This window comes from Lasioglossum baleicum, chromosome 7 (assembly GCF_051020765.1).
Source record: "Lasioglossum baleicum chromosome 7, iyLasBale1, whole genome shotgun sequence".
Taxonomy (NCBI): Eukaryota; Metazoa; Arthropoda; class Insecta; order Hymenoptera; family Halictidae; genus Lasioglossum; species Lasioglossum baleicum.
In genome coordinates this window covers 12,563,900-12,582,670 of record NC_134935.1, presented here as the reverse complement: position 1 = coordinate 12,582,670, position 18,771 = coordinate 12,563,900, and the positions used below count along the sequence as shown (strand labels likewise).

The 18,771-nt window shown below is 39.4% G+C and overlaps 1 protein-coding gene across 1 annotated transcript in view; it reads left to right on the top strand.

The window, feature by feature from the left end:
• The first annotated feature begins 748 nt into the window (after positions 1-748).
• Positions 749-18,771, top strand: part of LOC143211002 (fasciclin-3) — a 56,342-nt gene continuing 38,319 nt past the window's right edge. Inside the window, exon 1 of the mRNA XM_076428384.1 lies at positions 749-1,411. Within this exon, the coding sequence (XP_076284499.1) occupies positions 1,330-1,411 (82 nt within the window). The 5' untranslated portion in view covers positions 749-1,329. The remainder of the gene's footprint in view (positions 1,412-18,771) is intronic.

Sequence of the window (18,771 nt, the reverse complement as noted above, 5' to 3'; positions counted from 1 at the left end):
ATTGTGACTGGACAGCCCTACAAATTCCGGAAAGAGCATCAAACCGATCCGTCGTAATCCTCATAGAACTTAGCTCCCATTGTGGTCAAGGATGAGGACGAGCCCCGCTTAGAAAGAGGATCTATAGAACAGTCCATCTCACTGGATCCTGGATCCAGGACGCGTGGCGATGGTACCATCGCCATCAGCATCAGACCACCAGCAGCAGCAGCAGCAGTAGCAACATCCCCTATCTCGAAGGAGCTTAATACCCGTGTACAGTCGGATCCCAGCCACTCTGTTTCAGAGCGTGGCATACATCCCACTCGAGGATACCGATATTGAAACGTAAAAAAGATTCAATCAGTCGCGAAGTTTCAGCGCCAATCAATCACCCCTTCCCCAAGAGCTATCTAGCTTTAGGACGCAAAAGCTCTCTCGCTCGCGCGCAGCCCGCACTGGGGCGGCTGATCGCGACGACGACGCTAAAATGGCCGAGGGGGCGAAACGAAGGGGGCTAGAGAGGAGAGGGGATGAAGAAGAGAACGAGGCGACAGGGCGAGGAGGAGGGGGGAGGGGTCAACGGGGGAGGTGCACCGGAATCGGGGGGAGTGGGAGGAGGACCAAGGGGGAATCGCGAAGGGGGAATAGAGAGGGGCCAAGAGGCGAAAGAGGGGTGGAAACGGGGGCCGCGAGGGGGGTTGGAAGGGGGGAGAGAAACGAGCTTTCGGGTTGCACGACCGAGTCGACGCACTGGAAGCTCTCCGTGCTTGCGGCGGGAGCCTCAGTAGCCGCTTGTACGTCGACCGGAAGAGCTCTTTGTCGTCACGTCGTCCTGAAACGCGCAGCGCGCCATCGCCGACGAGAGAGAGATCGTCGGTGATCGAATTTTATCTCTTCGGCTTTCTCCTTCGTTTCTTTTTTTTCCGGCGACCGCACACACCCTAGACGTGTGTCCCTTTAATTTCTGTTGGTGCGCGCGCGCTCTCTCTCTCTTTTTCTTGATAAGAGAGAACGAGACCCCCTCGCGCAACAGCCCTCTCTGAACCCCCGTTCGCCAAAAAGGATTCTCGCAACAACCGGGGGTTGCCGAAAGAGACCGGACACCAATTTTCCAGTGAAGTGTTTCCCCCTCTTTCTATTCTTTGTTTTTTGCTTTGTTCGGGTTTTCCTTTTTTTTCGTTTTGGTTCGCTTCCTTTCGTCGTCGGTTTCGCCCTGGTGAATGGATCGACGAGCAGGTGCGACGACCGAGCGGAACCGGATGTCTTAACATGAACCCGGAGCTGTGATCCGTGACGCCGGACGCGTATATGAGTGTGTAACTACGGGAAACTAACCGCGGAGACATCATGAAAAGTGTCGCAAGACATCGGGAAGCGCGTCCTACCCTCTCCGCGACGATCTTCATCGTGCTCGCCGTGTTCGTGACCGGTAAGGACCTGACGTCCTACAGGATTGTATCAGTGACCATGTTCCATTTGGTTTCCTCGGCGATTCCATGCGTTTGATGTTGATGGAACAAGTGTAAAGGGGAGATTGATGGTTTTGGGACCGGAATGGGGAAATTTGTGGGAAAGATGATCTAGGATTGCTCCCAGAGCAATCTAATTTAAAGTACAAGTTGGAGGAGTCTTTATACCGATTTTAGGATAGTGTTTAACACTTGGGGTCCTTATACCTGTTTCTTTTAGTTTCCTACCGATTTGATCCGTTTTCTACTGATTAAGTAAGTGTTGTGGAGGGATTGGGGATTTTGAGACCCGGCTGAGAGAAAGTTTACGAAGAAGATGATCGAGGATTATTCTAGGAGCAATCTAGGTCGAAGTGAAGGCTACGGAAGCCGTGATACCGATTTTAGGGTGGTGTTTAGCCACTAGGGTCCTTTCACCTGTTTCTTTCAGTTTCTCGTCGTTTTGATCCATTTGCTACTGATTCAGCAACTGTTGCGGAGGGATTGGGGGTTTTGGGTTTGTGGGAAAGATTAGAGGAGTTTTTATACCAATTTTAAGGTAGTGTTTATCCTCTCTAGGTTCGTTACAACTCTTCCTTTTAGTTCTTCGTTAATTCAATACGCTCGCTCATGGTGAAGCGAGTGTTCAGTAGAAATCAGGAATCTCGCGACGCGGCAACGTAAGTTCATGAGAAACATGATAGGATAGTTGCAGGAGCGATTTAAGGTGAAGTGCAAGTTACAGGAGTCTCGTTACTATTTATTTTTAGGATGATAGTTTTCTCTTAGGGTCGTTGTACCTGTCTCTTTTAATTTTTGCAACGATTCAAGCCGTTTGCTCTTGACTGAACAAGTGTTCCGAAGAAATCTTGAGTCTCGAGACCTGGCAAAAGAAGCTTATGGGCAAGGAGGTCGAGGGTAGTTTTGAAAACTTCATATAGCTTTTAGGATTGCGCTGATCTCCTACGGTCCTTACAACCATTTCTATAGTTTTCTGCGATTTGATGCGTTTACTCCTGAGTAAACAAGTGTTCCGGAAAGATTGGGGATTTCTGGACTCAGATCAATAAATGATCGAAGTGGAAATTGTTGGAGCATTGACATACCAATTTTTAGTTTAGAATCGACAAATTTATTTCTTTTAATTTTTTATCTATTCAAAGCATTTACTCCTGATTAAAGTCTTTTCCAGATATTGTGGATTTCGGGAGGGGAAATTTATGGTAAACATGATCGAGGATAGCTGGAGGAGCCATCTAGTTTAAAGTGGAAGTTGGCAAACTCTTGATGCCGATTTTAGGATCATGTTGATCCCCTAAAGCCGTCAGACCTATTTTTTTTTTTTAGTAACTCGGTGATTTGACTAGGTCACTCTTAATTGCACAAGTGTTTCGAAGAAATCGGGTTTCTCGAGACCCAGTAGAGGAAGTTTATGGAAAAAATGATCGGGGGTAGTCGTAGCAGCAAGATAGCTCAGTGTGAAAGCTACGGGAGCCATGATGCATCTTTTCAGGGTGGTGCTTATCTCCTAGAGTCGTCCCGTCTATTCCTGTTCTTTTCTCCAACAATTGAATGCGTTTTCTCCCGATTACACGAGTCTCCTGGACAGATTGGAGATCTCGAGAGCCCACAGCGAAGTTTTATGTGACAAATGATCGCGGACAGTCGGAAGAGCAATCTACACCAAACTGAACGCCGCGTGATCCTCGATACAGTTTTTAGAGGGGTGTTTATCCCCCAGAGTCGTTACAACATCCAATAAATCACTGAGCATCAGTTTTACGCTTGCAGCGCATCCGAACAATTTTCCCCGTCGTTTCGTCGAAGTCGTTGCACTTTTCACTGCTTCGAAAATTCCGATTGCAACAAATTACCGGCGGCGTTGCTGTCAGCCGCGATCAAGATGTCGGCGATCGTTAATGAGATTTCGAAGTGCGAAACACGGAGATTGGAACGTCAGTCGGAACAAAAGAAGGGTGGCGAGAGTATCGCGTGGGAACTTCGATTCCCACCTCGCGAAATCGAATTGCCGATCCATTCGACCCCTGGTTTCGTGCGCGGGGTGTACTTTGTACTGTGCGAAAAAAGAGAGAGAGAGAGGGAGCGTGAAAACGGCAGTCGAATGGGCGAGAATTCGACTATGAAAAGAGTCCCCGTTTATCTTGCAGAAGTGACGCGCGCGAGTCGAGCGAGAAGCATTTTAGCGAAAAAATCTTTTCGCGCGCGCGGTTCGAGTGGTAATCTCGCTGAACAAATTGGCGCACTGAGGCTGGGAACGCTGGATTTTTTTTCGCAAATCTTTGTCCCGGGGTTTTGTCGGCGCAGCTCTAGCCGTTTTTAAATGGCAAGCGAGACGATCCGTCTTGCGAGAGTGCTTGACACCACGGTTTTCGCAAGTCGAGAAATTGCGGCGGAGAAATTGAACGCGGCGCCGCGTTTTGAGCCTGAGCCGCGCGTAACTTTCGCGGATAAAGTATCGGGGGAAATCGAGGGACGGGAGGGGGTAACAGAGGGAGAGGGAATACACTGTGGAGCACAGCTATAGCACCACTACAATTTTCGAGAGTTTTGAACGTCTATTGATTTCCAAATACTAATACCATTGCGCAAAAAGAGTTAAAAAGAAATATAGAATGAAGAGAGTAAATTCATTTAAAGCAAAATATAACAATAAAATATTGAACTGGTGCACATCTGCAGCACCAGCGTAGTTATGTAATGACAATATTAAATTTTAACAGAGTGGGTAAATTATAATACAAGTTGTTAGATTGAAGAATTTTTACGCATTACTTCGAAAATACGAATTTTTTCAAAGACCAGAAATCTGAAAGATGTAGATGGTGTTTTGCACCGATTCTAAAATGTTTCTCGCTTATATCCAGAGATACAGACAGCAACTTCAATATTTTGTATGAAGTTCGTTATTCATCATACTTTCCCAAATCGTGCACTCGGCTTTCCGAGATTATTCTTCCAAAGTTGAAAAATCGGAAAAATATGGCTGGCGCTATAGTGACGCAGCATAGAGTGAAGGAACGAGGTAGAGGGAGCCGAGTGCAGAAACGCCGTCGCGCATTATTCGATTTCGCGAAAAGCCAGCGTGCGCTCTCGGAAGTTCGAACGATCTTCCCCCGTTAAATGACCGTGCCCTCCTGGATCCTCTCGAGGGGCGACGATTGCGGACAATAAAGAAGTTTTCTACGCCGAGACGTCACGATTTCGTTCTTTTGTGCTCGAACAGAACCGCCGTCGAATAGGATTAGAATAGTTTTTATACGATCACATCGGGACGGAAATACTGATCAGCCAGGAGCTATGTGAAACGGGTCACGTACACGCCGCTCTGGATCCTTAATGTATAAAAGGATCAATATTATTGCGGCGATGGCGAAAGGACCGCGCGCGTTTTCCGACGAAAATTGCTCGGAGCTTTCGGTAATTGCGAGCCGGTGCGGTTGGATCAAACGCTGCTGCATGCAAGACAAACAGTTTTTTAACTTTGTTTGATGGGAACATGCTTGTAAAATTTGTCTCGAGAAGCTTCGAAATCCTATTCGTCATTACAATCCTGAAAACGATGATTAGATTCTACTTCCTAGGGCCATTTGGTGGTTCGCAATTGAAATTGTTGTTACTGTTGAAAAATATACCAAAAAATTGTGGAACATTTTTTTAATTTATCAGATAATTGTCGGTAGGCAACATTTACGAAATGTCATCTTGATTAAAAATTACCATTAGAAATGTAGTTAGTAACAAATCATTTGAACAATCTTTAATCAAAGATTGAAGGAAACTTACTAAAAATTGGACTCTAAAAAGAATTCAATTTTTATGAACTACTCTACAAAAAACATAAAAACTTATTCCCCTATAAGAAGCAGACTTGCACGTTATGATACACTACAACTTTTCCCAAACATTTTATTTCATTCTCAAAGTGTATAATTCACAAAGTCTAACTTTCGCGGATGAGCCGAGAATAAAAACTGTTTTACGATGCTGCAATTGTGGAACTAAAATATAAACTCGAGTCCATGTTCTAAAAAGGAATCTTCAGAAAAATTTCTTCGTAAAACGAATTCAGGAGGACAATTATCAGATAACGAAAATTTAAACGAATTCGAAACTTACACGGACGGGACACGCAAGCAGAAGTTCCTTTCTATCAAATATGACAGCCAAGTTGGGAACTATTAAATGACCCAAAAGAAATGGTCCCTGGGAATGTTACAGAATTTCTCGATCGCTATCTTTGCGATCAGGTCGGACGTTCTCAAGGAAGAAGTCTAAAAAAGTTACTTTTAATTTATTTCAGTAGATTTTTACCATCGGGAGCTGCGAGTTAGGAATGGGAATGAATATCAAAGATGAAATTGCTTTTTCTGATTACAAGTTTTTATTCACTAGCGACGGGACTTAATTATAATCCATATTCAATCATTCTCTGATAGTAACATTCTAAAGACTCCTTGCTATTTTGGTTTTCTTTTGTTTTACATTCATCGGAAAAAGCGTCAACTGCAATATTTATCGGAGATAATGAAAAATTCAAGCTTTCAATTTTATAATATTATTGACAAATACAAAGAACGGAGTGCAATTTGCGATACAAATAAAAATACCATTTCGCTAACAGCAAACGATGTTGCGAAACGGCGGAATTTTTCATCGGACATTTTTGTTATTACAAAAGACTTTGTGCTGCGTTTTATATATTTGGTTGCACTTTAATATAGAATATTCATTCATTTGCACCTCGCGTTAGAGTAGAATATTTTATTTGTCTAGAATAAAATTTGATATGAAAAAGGCATGCACAAGTACAATAATATTCAGAGACGGTCGAGTCAAAACAGTGTTTCATACATATTCATTGGGAACTATGCACAGTATGACGCGACCGTATGAAGTGGTTGTATTTTTCTCTGTCGACTAACATTTCAATAAATAATCATTTTTAATACATTTTCCGTGTAGACAGCAATGCGACCTGCGATAAAAAAAGTCAGATAGCTGACAAAATGAAACTTTTATTCACCGCTTCCAATTGAACTCTGATTTTAAAAACATACGTGGACATTCTCCGATGATTTAATTTCAATTTTATTTAAAAAATATGATACTATTAGGTGTACAAATTAATTCGAAGCTCTTTCTTCGTGAATTTATTAATCATTTACAAGTTCTGCTCATAATACAGTTGCTCGAGCCGGACTTCATTAAGATTTGCACAAACTCAAATAGTTAAATCCTCTGCGATAAACGTTAGCTCATCTATTGCAAAAATCCCCAACCAATTAAATAAGGATCTCTCTTATCCAGTAACTTTTAATCAAAGTGCTGTAGGCGATAAGAATCAAAATCCCCCAAAGTTTCCCTGATTTCAGTGGATTACAGAACCAATGTATTATCGGGATAGAAGTTAAAAGGTCAATTAGTTTTAAACGCGTTTTATTCAACGAACGGTGTGCGCAAGCCTTATCTTAATCTTCAAACGAAAGGCAATTCGAATAAATAGCTTCTCAAGGAATCGAGTATTCGCCGTCTTCACCAATTCTCCATCGACTTATCGATCGTTTCGAATATGTTTTTGAAAAGGTTGTGGTTTTCATCTGTTCAAATTTCAGTGATTTTTCTGAAGCGACGTTTCATCTATCGATTCGTGATCTGTCTTCTGTCGTAATAGTTTATTATTCGTTTGCTATCAAAGTGAAAATGAAGGAAAAAATTCGAATTTGGAATTGTCAAATTGGCAAACAAAATAAAATGTATATGCAGCTTTAAAATTCAAGAACAAAAACCGCAATTTTGCACCAACCTAATACAAATTGGTTCCACTTTTTATCTGTGACAGCAGATTGATAACGGCAGAATGGTTCATCACAATTTATCCGTTGATTGTTAAAATTCTATACGATTTCGATGCAGATTAAAACGTTGTCCAGTACAGTTCAATTTCATTCCATAAAATTAATTAAATCGCAAAATTGAAAAAAAATCAGCTAAATCAATCAGTGGATATGTAAATTGGACCCTTTAATACGATTTTATAGAAATCTTCTTTTGACAAATTAGTCTGTGAACGATTGCATCATGCAAACACTCGCGACGAGTTTTCGATGTACTTTTTTAAAAAGATTTGTTTGACTATATCTGTCATTTAATCCTCGTTTAATTTCAATTATTTATGATTGCGCGACATCAATCCTTGTCGACCGTTCGCGCGTTTAACCTCTGCCACTTTTTTAAATCGTGTATACATTTTTAAATAAATTTCGCGCGATCATTTTCGTTAAACCCATTTTCGCTTTAACACAATTTTGAGGGAGCATGAGTGCAACGTTAGCGTTATATTGGTTATATTAGTATAACTCGAGTGTGAGGATTGAATAAAATTGTGTTAAAACATTTTGAGCGTGACGAACTGAGAGAATAATAACTATTGTTCAGTGGCATTAGAATTAAATGATAATTTAAATTTGATATACAAGTATCTTCTAGCTTCTCAAAAAAATCCAAGTCGTATATGGTCCAATACTAAAAAAGTTATCTTTTTAACAGTGTCTAAATATAATAAAATCGTGGAAAGCGGTCATCACGTGAGGGTTAAACGGCGACTATTCGGGTGAACAATAAGTCAGGTTGAAACAAAGCCAGGCATTGTACATAGAATTGAAGTAGCTGCTTCGAATCTGACATCTTATTCGCCGGCAGGACGATAAACGAGCGTCTGAATTTCCGTGCGAGGAAACACGTAATTGTTCCAATATATAATGCATACAGACACGGTAGACAGCTGTTAGACAGATATGCATCTCCATGTATTAAAGTATACGAGGTTATTGATGTAACGTGTGATGCATGCACACCGTTCACTTTTATATCCGCCGGTGAACCGGCTAGAATGATTTTCGCTCGCCAGTGTATTAGGTTATTCCGCGCATTTATAGCGACGCAGTTATCGATGTTGCATAGAGTACGGGGAGCTTTGATTATCCGGCATAAAGCTTCAGATTTAAGTCAACCTCTCTGCTTGTACGATAATGGATGGTTCTCGTGTGAGAAATGTTCTGCGAAACAACACCGCGAATATACTCCTCTTTCCGCTCGCAATTGTCTACGTCATTATCACTGAAATGTTGGACACTGAATAACTATAATCTCGACATTAATTCGTCCCATATTTGCGATCACGGTTAGACGGACAAACTTTACGCGTTCATGTTTGATGCAGGAAACAGATGTGAAGGTATTAAACTATTTTTTTAAATACTTCGCTTGATCTTATGAGATTGCAAATTCTTATCCAAAAATGTTCTGCAGAAATTGCGAGACATTTTTTGACATATTTTCCCTGTTTAGAAAATTCTGAAAAAAATCAAGAAGATGTTAAATACCCATGTACATAAGTATATTTCAATTAATTCGGATTTTTGCATTGAAGTTTAAGAGCGACATCACTTGCATTTTCACAGTGACAGTGTGTAGGTATGAATATCGTCCATGAATTTTGTCAAATTTATTGGGGAGGTGCGCCGTGGTAAAAAAAATAAAAACCTGCGAAAAATGAATGTAAAATGGATATTTTTAAAAAATATTTTCGTACGAAAGTGGAGGAAAGTGAAAACGCGTACCTCACGCATTGCGCCGATCGGATGGTCCTGCCGCGATTCTCAGCGCAAAACTTGCGCGAACTTCAACGGCCTAATCTTTTTCTGCCAATCTGTGGTTTCGCGATCTGGCTCGGCCAGATTCGCGTTGGACTTTCGCGACGTCTTAATAACGCCACGTCCATGCTCGTTGCTCTCACCGCGAGACGCGCGCTGACTTTCAGGCGTCGTCGCAGGAGACTAGCCTGCACATGGAACTTGGATCTCCGGTAGTAAAATACGCGGCTTAATTGCTTAATTTCTCACAACTAAGCCCTCGCTCGGCGTCGAAGAACAAAGGCGCTCGCCCGTTACTTTGGCCTTCTTACTTTTATGCGCTATCAACGTTACTCGCCGCGTGACACTTTAATTATGCCGGCGTGTAAATCCAGCAAGAGTTAACCCCGGGACTGGCCAAATTGACGATTACCCTGCGTTGCGCTTCAATCTTTTCCTTTCTTCTATTTTCTTTTTCTTTCGTTTTTCGTTGGAACACTTTTTGCTTCCCCGTGCGCTACACTCCCGGCAGAATATTTAATAACGAGTCTCCGCGCAAAACACTTCAAAAGGGCTTTCTAGAATATTTTTTCATTTACGGAATTTTTTTGATTAACGAGCAAGGTGCACTGACACTTCTTGGATAATAAGTGATGAATTGATAACTTGTTATTTTCCATTGCGAACTTGCTATCTTCCTGAGTATTAGGTACTTATTAACCCTTAAGGGGACTTTCAAAACGTACCTTAAAAATGCAATGATTTTTGCATGATGTAGCGGATGAAACCTGAAGACTCGTTCTAGGTTACTTTGGTCAGATTTTTCCCGCAAATGCAACCAGTTAAAATGTCTGAGAAAACATTAAGAACGATTTTAACTTTATCTTTACGGCGAATCCGATGAACTTGCTGAGTTTTATGCAACTTTAAATGTGGGATGCATTGCTAAAAGCTGTCTCTGGTTAAATCTCCTGATTATTAGGCAACCTCCAGGAATTCATTAGTGTTGTAATGTAGGAATGCATGTGAAATGATAATAAATGAAACCTTAAAAAATACTCAATAATCAGATGATCAATCTAGGATACCAAAAAATGAGGCCACGGAATGAAATTTTGGGATAATATTATTCTGAGTCCCGATACGTATCCTCGGTTCACCGATCGACCATTTCCTAGACAGTATTCATTCGTGTGGTCAACATAAACATCATTTAAATGGAAATCGTGAAACAGTGATGAAAACAATGTGCGATAATAATGCGCGTCGATTTAGGTCAAGAGATGGGAGAGCACCGAAATGAAATATGTTTGAGGAATTTAATGTTATCGGTCAGTGATCTCCGAAATGATTCTTCTGGGATACGGATGGCAGCTTGGAAAAAATCTTCATTTCACGTTTCGCGAGTTATCTCGCGACGGAAGATCTCTCGGAGAGCTCTCGGTTACACGACGAATTACACTGGGTGTATATAGCGTCCGCGCGCGTTGCGATGTTTGTGTTTGCCTCGATTCATCGCGAACAGTCCCGGGCGATAAGAGCGTGTCCGCCAGTAAAATTATACTCCCTCGGTCCTCATTATACGAGAATAATGTTGACGGAAGGAAGAGAATAACGAAGAAAGTTACCGTTTGCATTAAACTTTTGATAAAATGCCTCGCGGTGCTACTCCCGGAACTGAGACAAGTGATTTGTCGCGTCAAAGTGAATCCTCCGGCCGCGGTGCACAAACGATTCGTTAAGGAGGACCGCGAGATGTTGTTTTTACATCATAAATTCAATTGACTCGGCCACGGTCGAGGAGTTTTCGATACGAAACTTTTGGGACAAGGAGACCCTCCGAAAGGGGGAAAAACGTTCGAATTCGTGTTGCAAACTTGCAATAATATTTCAGAATTTACACTGCTTCAGTTTGGATGTGCATGCAGATAAATTAGCCATATGCGAAAGATGAAAATTCAAAATATACAAAATATAGTAAACCTTCAACCACAGAACAACTCATTAGATAATGAGGAACTAAGTAAAAGTTTTATAAAACAATATTATTTCATTTTATTTACAATTATTTTAAGTAATGTCTAGATTGCGAATCTTTAAGTACAGTAAAGCCTTGATCTAAGAAAACGGGAACCGTAGGAACTACGAAAAACGAATATCTCCTCCACTAAACACGATATTATTTCAACTGTATTTAGTTATTTAATTCTGGCATGGTCGATGATGTAGAGTCGGGTACTCGAAAGACTCGAGGGTTTTTGTTAGGTCAAGATTTTACGATATTTATAATTGATAAATTTAATAAACTCGGTTAGGGTTTTCGACTCGGAAGGTTTAGAAAATCTTTGGGAGAGAAAAGTTCGAATAATTACCCGTTGCGATAACGGTTCGTACCACTAAACTCGTCGACGGAGAATCAAAGTGCTAGTTAGTAGATAATGATGTTCTTATACGCGTTTTGTTCTTAATATAGGTAAGTAATAGGGTTGCACGCCCGGTATACGTGGTACCTTCGAGCTGGATAGTAATGTTCGATAATTTGATTGAGATTGGATTCAGATAATAGAAGCTCCTTTCCACTTGAAACTTGCGCGCCGTTTTCTTCCATTTGCCGCAATTTACTCCCAGTTTTAATACACCCCGCGATCTGCATGACACGCGTATCGATGAATCGTAATCAATGTGCCATTTGTATACAAGCACAAATACCACGATGTTAGACGCACAGTCATAATTTCAAGTTGAAAAAAGTTGTTCGATTTCATCAGCTTATAACAATCTTTCTATGAACATGTGATGTAACCCTGACATAATTGTACATTTGTTTTTGTATGCGGAAATGAAATAATGTGAGACTTACAGTGGATCCAAGTATTTTAACTAGTGTTTCAATTTCCGAGTCCGGAAGATTGTCTTTATTTAAACAATGATAATTTTGCAACCAAAAATTTTAAGGCTTGAAACCTCTACTTTCGTAATCCATCGTTCATTATTTTCTAGGATATTTTTGCATGATGTAGTAGGAGAAAAAAGTGTCGTAACGTTTGTGGTCACAGATTCTTAAAAAAAAATTCCACAAATTGAAACGTTAGTAACAATTTTTTCTGTGAATGACTCTACCACATTTTTGGATGATTGACGCTTCCGGTTTACAACGATCGCCTGGAAAATGTCCGATTTTGGTTTACTGTTGCGTAAAACAAAAAAAAATGAAAAACAAATTTGAAAATTTCACAATTTACAATATTGTAAACAAGGTAGTTTCATTCAAAGCACAATATGAAAATTTTACAACAACGCAAGTATTAATGTGACCATAATATTTTATTAAAACTCGCCCAAGAGAATTTTATTGTCAACTACGAGAGAATAACTCCCAAATATTGCGAACGGCAGAAGCTTCAACACAGTTTTACAAAATTGCGAATGATGAAAGTTTTATCAAAATCATAGTTGTACTTTGCTGTTAATTCGTCGACACTACTAACAAGGAATAGTTTTCATACCGGCGCGCGACGTACGCTCGAGGGCATACTTCTCCTAGTTGCTCTCTCGAAAGTGGAGACAACACTTATTAGTACTTAGGTACATTGTTACAGAATAGCTCTTACGACTCTATCGTCTAATAAGTCACACTCTTGAACTGCATAATACTCGATCACGGTGACGCGGGAAATTAATTAACCGGTTACGAATTTCTACGGCCAATAATTATATAAAATCTAGTTTTGAAAGATAGTGTAACATCGACTTCAAAATCTGCCTACTTTTTTGTGTATAAATAACACATGGACGCGACCAAATGTTACACAGTAAAATGTTACAAACAGACATTTCGTATGTTTTAAATTGAACCATCAGCGCCGGAAGTAGTACAACACATGAAAAAAATTTAAAACATGTGACAGGCGTGAGCCCGTACAACAAAACATGCTTTTCCAAACCGTGGAACTGCGTAGACCCTGCAAACTACACAATTTTTGCATTTGTTCTCGTTATTCTATCAAAAAAAATCATCGTTTTTTCCCTCTCACGTGGAGCTTTAAATAAAACATGCAATTACTGAAAAAATGTTCGAATTTTAATTACTGTAAAAATGAATACAAAGTGATACATTAATAGTAGAACCTCGTTTATCCGAAATAAACAGAGAAGTATGTCTGGTCGAATAATAAAGCAGTTACATAATTACAGTGCTAAATTTGCATTGATTTGTATATAAATATAAATTGAGTTACCATGTCCTACTCATACACTTTTGAGATACAGGAAAGACTTTATCTAAAAAAAACGGGAATTGCATGATCTAAGAAAAAGCGAATATTGGGCTAATAGAGACTTCAGATATCGAAGGTTCGGATAATCGAGGTCGACTTTCGTCGTCAAACGCCGTTGTAATTACTAGCACAGCGAAAAATCTGAAATTGGAATCTGCAATTATAATATAGCGAATAGTGGTGCGAAACGCCGCGCCGCGCCGTACACAAGCTTCTTCGTGGAAAGCTAGCTGGTAGTTCTTAACTTTTCCGATGGCCAGAGGAAGAGCCTGTAAGGGTTCGTTACAGGTTTGATAAACTAATCCATCGCGAGACGAGCTCTTCCTACAATCTTCTTGGTGATGATTAATTGCTCGAACATTTCTTCTGGTGGATCGAGCACCGCCGCCGTAGTCTCGTAATTTCTCCGATAAATGTATCGACGTTAACGTTACTTTCATTAAAATTCATGGCCGGGATCGAAATTTTCGATCGAACTCTTTTTGCGAATTTATTTTTGAAAACCATCCACTCCCGGCCCGGGGAACACTAATCTTCTGTAGCAGACGGTTCTGACCATTAATCTTCGTCGTCCCGACTGCGCGATTTCAACGAGCAATTTTCTAATTTAGTGCAGCGAAATTAATTTATTTTTTATTAAATAATGGCAAGGCGAAGTCTACGTGTGCCCGGTCGAACCTTCGAAAACTGAAAAAAGAACTTTGCAAACATAAAATAATGGGAAACACTTTTAATCTTTTCTGTGATTTCATTCAAAGTCCTGATCAATATTTTGATAGTGACAGTGTTCGAAGAATATTTTTTTTTAGTCAAATTCAAAAAAATGAAAAAAGATTTTTGCTTGAAAACGATTAGGAACATTAGTGATCTACTTTTATCTTGCTTTCATTTAAAATCAGGATCTAAATACATATTGAGAGAAAAGAGATTCCTAAAGAGGATAGTACCGATTGTGACGGTGTTCTAGGATTAAAATTAAAGTTTAATGTCGCGGCTGAAGTTCCACTCGATCGACACACGCATTAATCCCGTTCTTATTGAATAAATAACACGATACACTGTACGGTCTATTAATTACTGTGTTCGCTGTCACGAGGGTTTCTGCTGCCGCATACATTTTCAAGTTTCGTTTCATAAAACATGGCGAAACAAATGAAATCGTTAAGAACAATGTATCCGCGTTATAACGTAAATAAACAATGGAATGAATACGCTGGGATTATAATGTGCCGTAGGAAATTCGTACCATAAATAATCTCGAAAATATTAATCTTTGAATGTACGCAGCGGAGACTCGTTTGCCAAAATTTGACTTCGAAAATTACATTTAACTGAAATTACGCGTATTGCCATGGGGATGAAGATAATAATGTAGTAACTTCATTAATACATGAAGTAAAAATAAAATATAAAACAGTGATTATTTTAAAAGTTCATCATTGTGAATTAAAGTTCATCAAGAAAATAAATAGCGAACATAATGTAAATCTCGTTTTTAGAAGTAGTCAAGTTCGCAAATTGCTTGAGACAAAGTGAGCCTGTTTAATTATGTGAAAGGATATTTCGCTGCAGTTGCTCGCAGTTTCGGTAAGATGGCGGAAATATAGCCCGTGGAGGAACAAGGACTACGGATACAGAAACCGACTTGGATAGACTAGAGGCGAATAGCTGTTTGTTCTTATGGAAAAAGGAAAATGGGAAAGTGGAAAGGACCATTCTTTAGAAGTTCTCTCCTTCCTGTCTGCCTTTCCTGGATCTTCAAGCCATCACCTCCTCCCTTATCCTCTGGCGACGCGACGTTTCGGGAAACAACTTGCTTAAAATTAATTGAACTGTATGCGAAACTTTTAGTCCTTCTTTCTACTTTCTTTTATTTATTATTAACGAACGAAGTTGGTTCACAGTCGATAATGAAATTTATTAATTGCTGAAGAGTTTATTTAACAAGAGGGAAGATCCAATGTCAAAGACTAATTTGATCAATTCGTACAAACCAGTTAGTTTCCTTTCGAAATTCGTGGACGCGGATTGTAATGTATACTCTTGTGTAATTATTCTTTCGAATTACCCCGATAAATCCTGTAAGCAAAATTAATTTCTATAAATCTGAAGCGATTAATTGCAAGTGATAATCTCGAGTCGGTTGATATATTTTTGCCAGTAATTCAACATTATTTCCTTGTGAGTAGCTTCGAATTGCATTTGGTCGACCGTGATTCGTGTTTCTTATCGTTCATGTTATTTGTATATTCGATTGAATAACACAGAATTAATTGAACATTTTAAAGAGGTACGACACAAAGTTTTTTTTCAAGTGGATTCATCAATGACTTATTTAATAATTCGTAAACAGTGAATCTTTATGCAAAATAGAAATAAAAAATTCTTATATTTTTTCGTAACTTTATAATAATGATTTTAACATTTTACACTACCCACTTTATAATGTCGTTCCCCTTGAATTTATCTTTCTCTCTACCAGCATCACTTTCTTTGGCGGGTCTGGGATAATCAAATAAGTTTGAGGCAGCCGTTCCGATCTTATCGAGTAAAAATTTATCAACGTCAGTTTTTCGATGGTGGAACGGGCATGATCGCCTCGATTGTTGGCCGGCGATAAAATTCGAAATTTCCATTCATTCGGTCGCAAGACGACGGGCGCGACTCACATTTTCCCCGGCGTCAGTGGTCGCGCCATTGTATCGAGTCAATGGACTATCCATCTAGCGCAGTTGCCGATTTACCAAATTGCAAATCGATACGACGCATTCCACGGGCCACCGGTAATATACCTGACCGCTGCCATCACCCCGATAGCCTTCGTATGCAAAATCATGTTTAAATGTATATTCAATATTGACCGGGGCGTCGCGACGTCTCGACACTGGCTCAGATTACGACCCACCCCGTTTCGTACTCCTCTGCAACTACTATCTTTACAACCGTTGCAAAATTTATATTTCTGCGGATGTGCCGCAGAGGAAGCAGCCCGTAAAACTGGATTTTCCACTTTATAGAATGTAAATTAAGTGATTCTTCTTCATAAACCGTGCTTCACTATCATCGAAATTTTGCGGCCGCGATAGAACTTTATGAAATACGCGACACCTAACGTTTGACAAAGTGCGAGCACTAAATCTGCCAATGGAAGCGTCGTTCTTTCTGCCGCATAAAGCAAATTGAAAACGTTGACGATTTTAAATTGTTGGTAGGATCTTTTTGCAATTTGGGACTGTTCTCGAAAACTGAGAGAGAAACCTTTTCTTTGCTAATTTGAAGTACTGTTTGTTTATAAAAACCACATCAGCGATAAAATAATTACTGATCATATTATGTATGATTTATTAACACGAATGATTTACATTTATGATAATTTTAGGAAAAATGTTGCTTTAATTGAGACTCGCAAATTTCCGTGACCGAATTTATTGTTAAAGGGTTGAGATAATTTCAATGCAGTAAATAGAATTTCCGTATACGTAGCATATATAATAGTTAGTCATAGTTACCAATTAAAGTGCCAAAATGTTCGCAAAACGTTCCCAGGGCGACTACAAATCCTACCGGCAACTTTTACTATCGATTATCAATATATTGCACACTTGTTACAGACTATAATTGAAAATGTCATTAAGGCAATAAGTCCTTAAATCTATATTATAAATTCGGTCACTGCTCGCGAAATATATATATTTGCAAAGTGAAAATTTAAAGCAATGTATGACTCTTTATAAGCGTTTACCGTTGAACATTTCTGAATGCTTTTAACATGCCTTACAGAGAAGCGAAATTACTGTTTTCCAATTTATTCCGAATATATTATAATACATCGTGTAACCTTTTAGCAGGCTTCATTTTACTAACAAATAATCCATTAAAACTCTCAAAATCGTGAAATACCCGGAAATCTGCATTGGATTGCCTTTTAAAAAGTTTAACGAAAACGAAATCCATTGTTTAAACGCTGAAATTAATTCGCGACTAACCGGACCATCGAATCGTCTGCAGTGTCGTTTATAATGTCCACGTTTTCCCATAAATTGGAAAAGTGTATCGGAAAATACTTGGCCATCAATTTCAAGAGCCAAAAAGTTTAGAATTTGAAATTCAATCATATAATATAATACAGCTAATCCTAATGGACGCCATAATTTTTTATCTTCATCTAAATGAAATTAAGCATATTTTAAAATATGATTTTATAAATGATAGAAAATTTCATCTTTTATATCTTGAAACACGATTTTAGATTCGCCTTTGTCGAAACAAGGGTTTTCTAATTGGAGAAGTCAATTAATCTTGATAGTGTCGAGAATTTCCAGCCTCGTAAAGGTCAATTGAGCGAAATGATAGATTTTGGGACGTGCAATATTTATTACCCCGCCCATTTCTTTTCTACCTTTTTCGTACATGACCAGTGGATGAGCCCAATGGAGTGAACAGAAATCGATTTGCTTGGCCGGGACAGAGTGTAACGATAGTTCGATGTAAACGAGTGTCAACGCCTGTCCTTACTTCTTCTGGATCCTTAAAGGAAACACTTCGCCGAATGAGGATTTTCGCAAAATCCACCGGGAGGATTCGCGAGCGTAAAGGGAACAGGCTAATTTACGTTCACTGCAATCAGCCACGATCAGGGCTAATATCTTTCTCCCAGATGCCGATGAAATATCCACCTGTCACTGGGACCAGTGTGCCAAATTACAAATCGATATTCAGAATCTCGTCTCGATGATTCCACTTCCCCGGTAATATTCCTGAAAGATTCACGGAAAACCTCACCCTGAAGAGAAATTTATCACCACTCTTTGGTTCCTGATATTAATTTAGTTCGCCGATAGAAATTATGTTACCCGGCCGAACCGTAAGCGAATGATATACTGCGAACGAAACGCACACTTCACCCTACTGCATAATTTCATCGAAGTTTCTCGGTGTCCGCGACAGCGAGTGCAAAACTGAATTCTGACGTCTTTTGTAATACATATGTAGTTCGCTTCGAACCACACTGTGGTATTACATAAAACTTCTTTTCAATAGCAATTCCATCTTTCTTCTCAATAGTCTCCACTTCAAAAATGTACGTCAAGCAATTTTACCATATTCTCAGAAAGTTTTGGCATTCTTTTTCTGTGAATCGTGCTAAAGAAGTACTCTACAAAAATATAAAATCAGAAGGAGGTATGCAATATTTCCATAAATACAATCTGCTGACCTAGATCATAAAATTGTTTTATAAAAATCTAATTGCATCTAAATCATTAACGAGTACAGTTTGAGTAATCTACATAAAATTACAGTGCTTATAAAACAGTCGAGTGACATGATTGACTGTACGAACACCTGTCCATATGTTCATGCTCTCATTCTTTTCAAATATGCATAAAATACGTTCTCCACACATGGTCGACC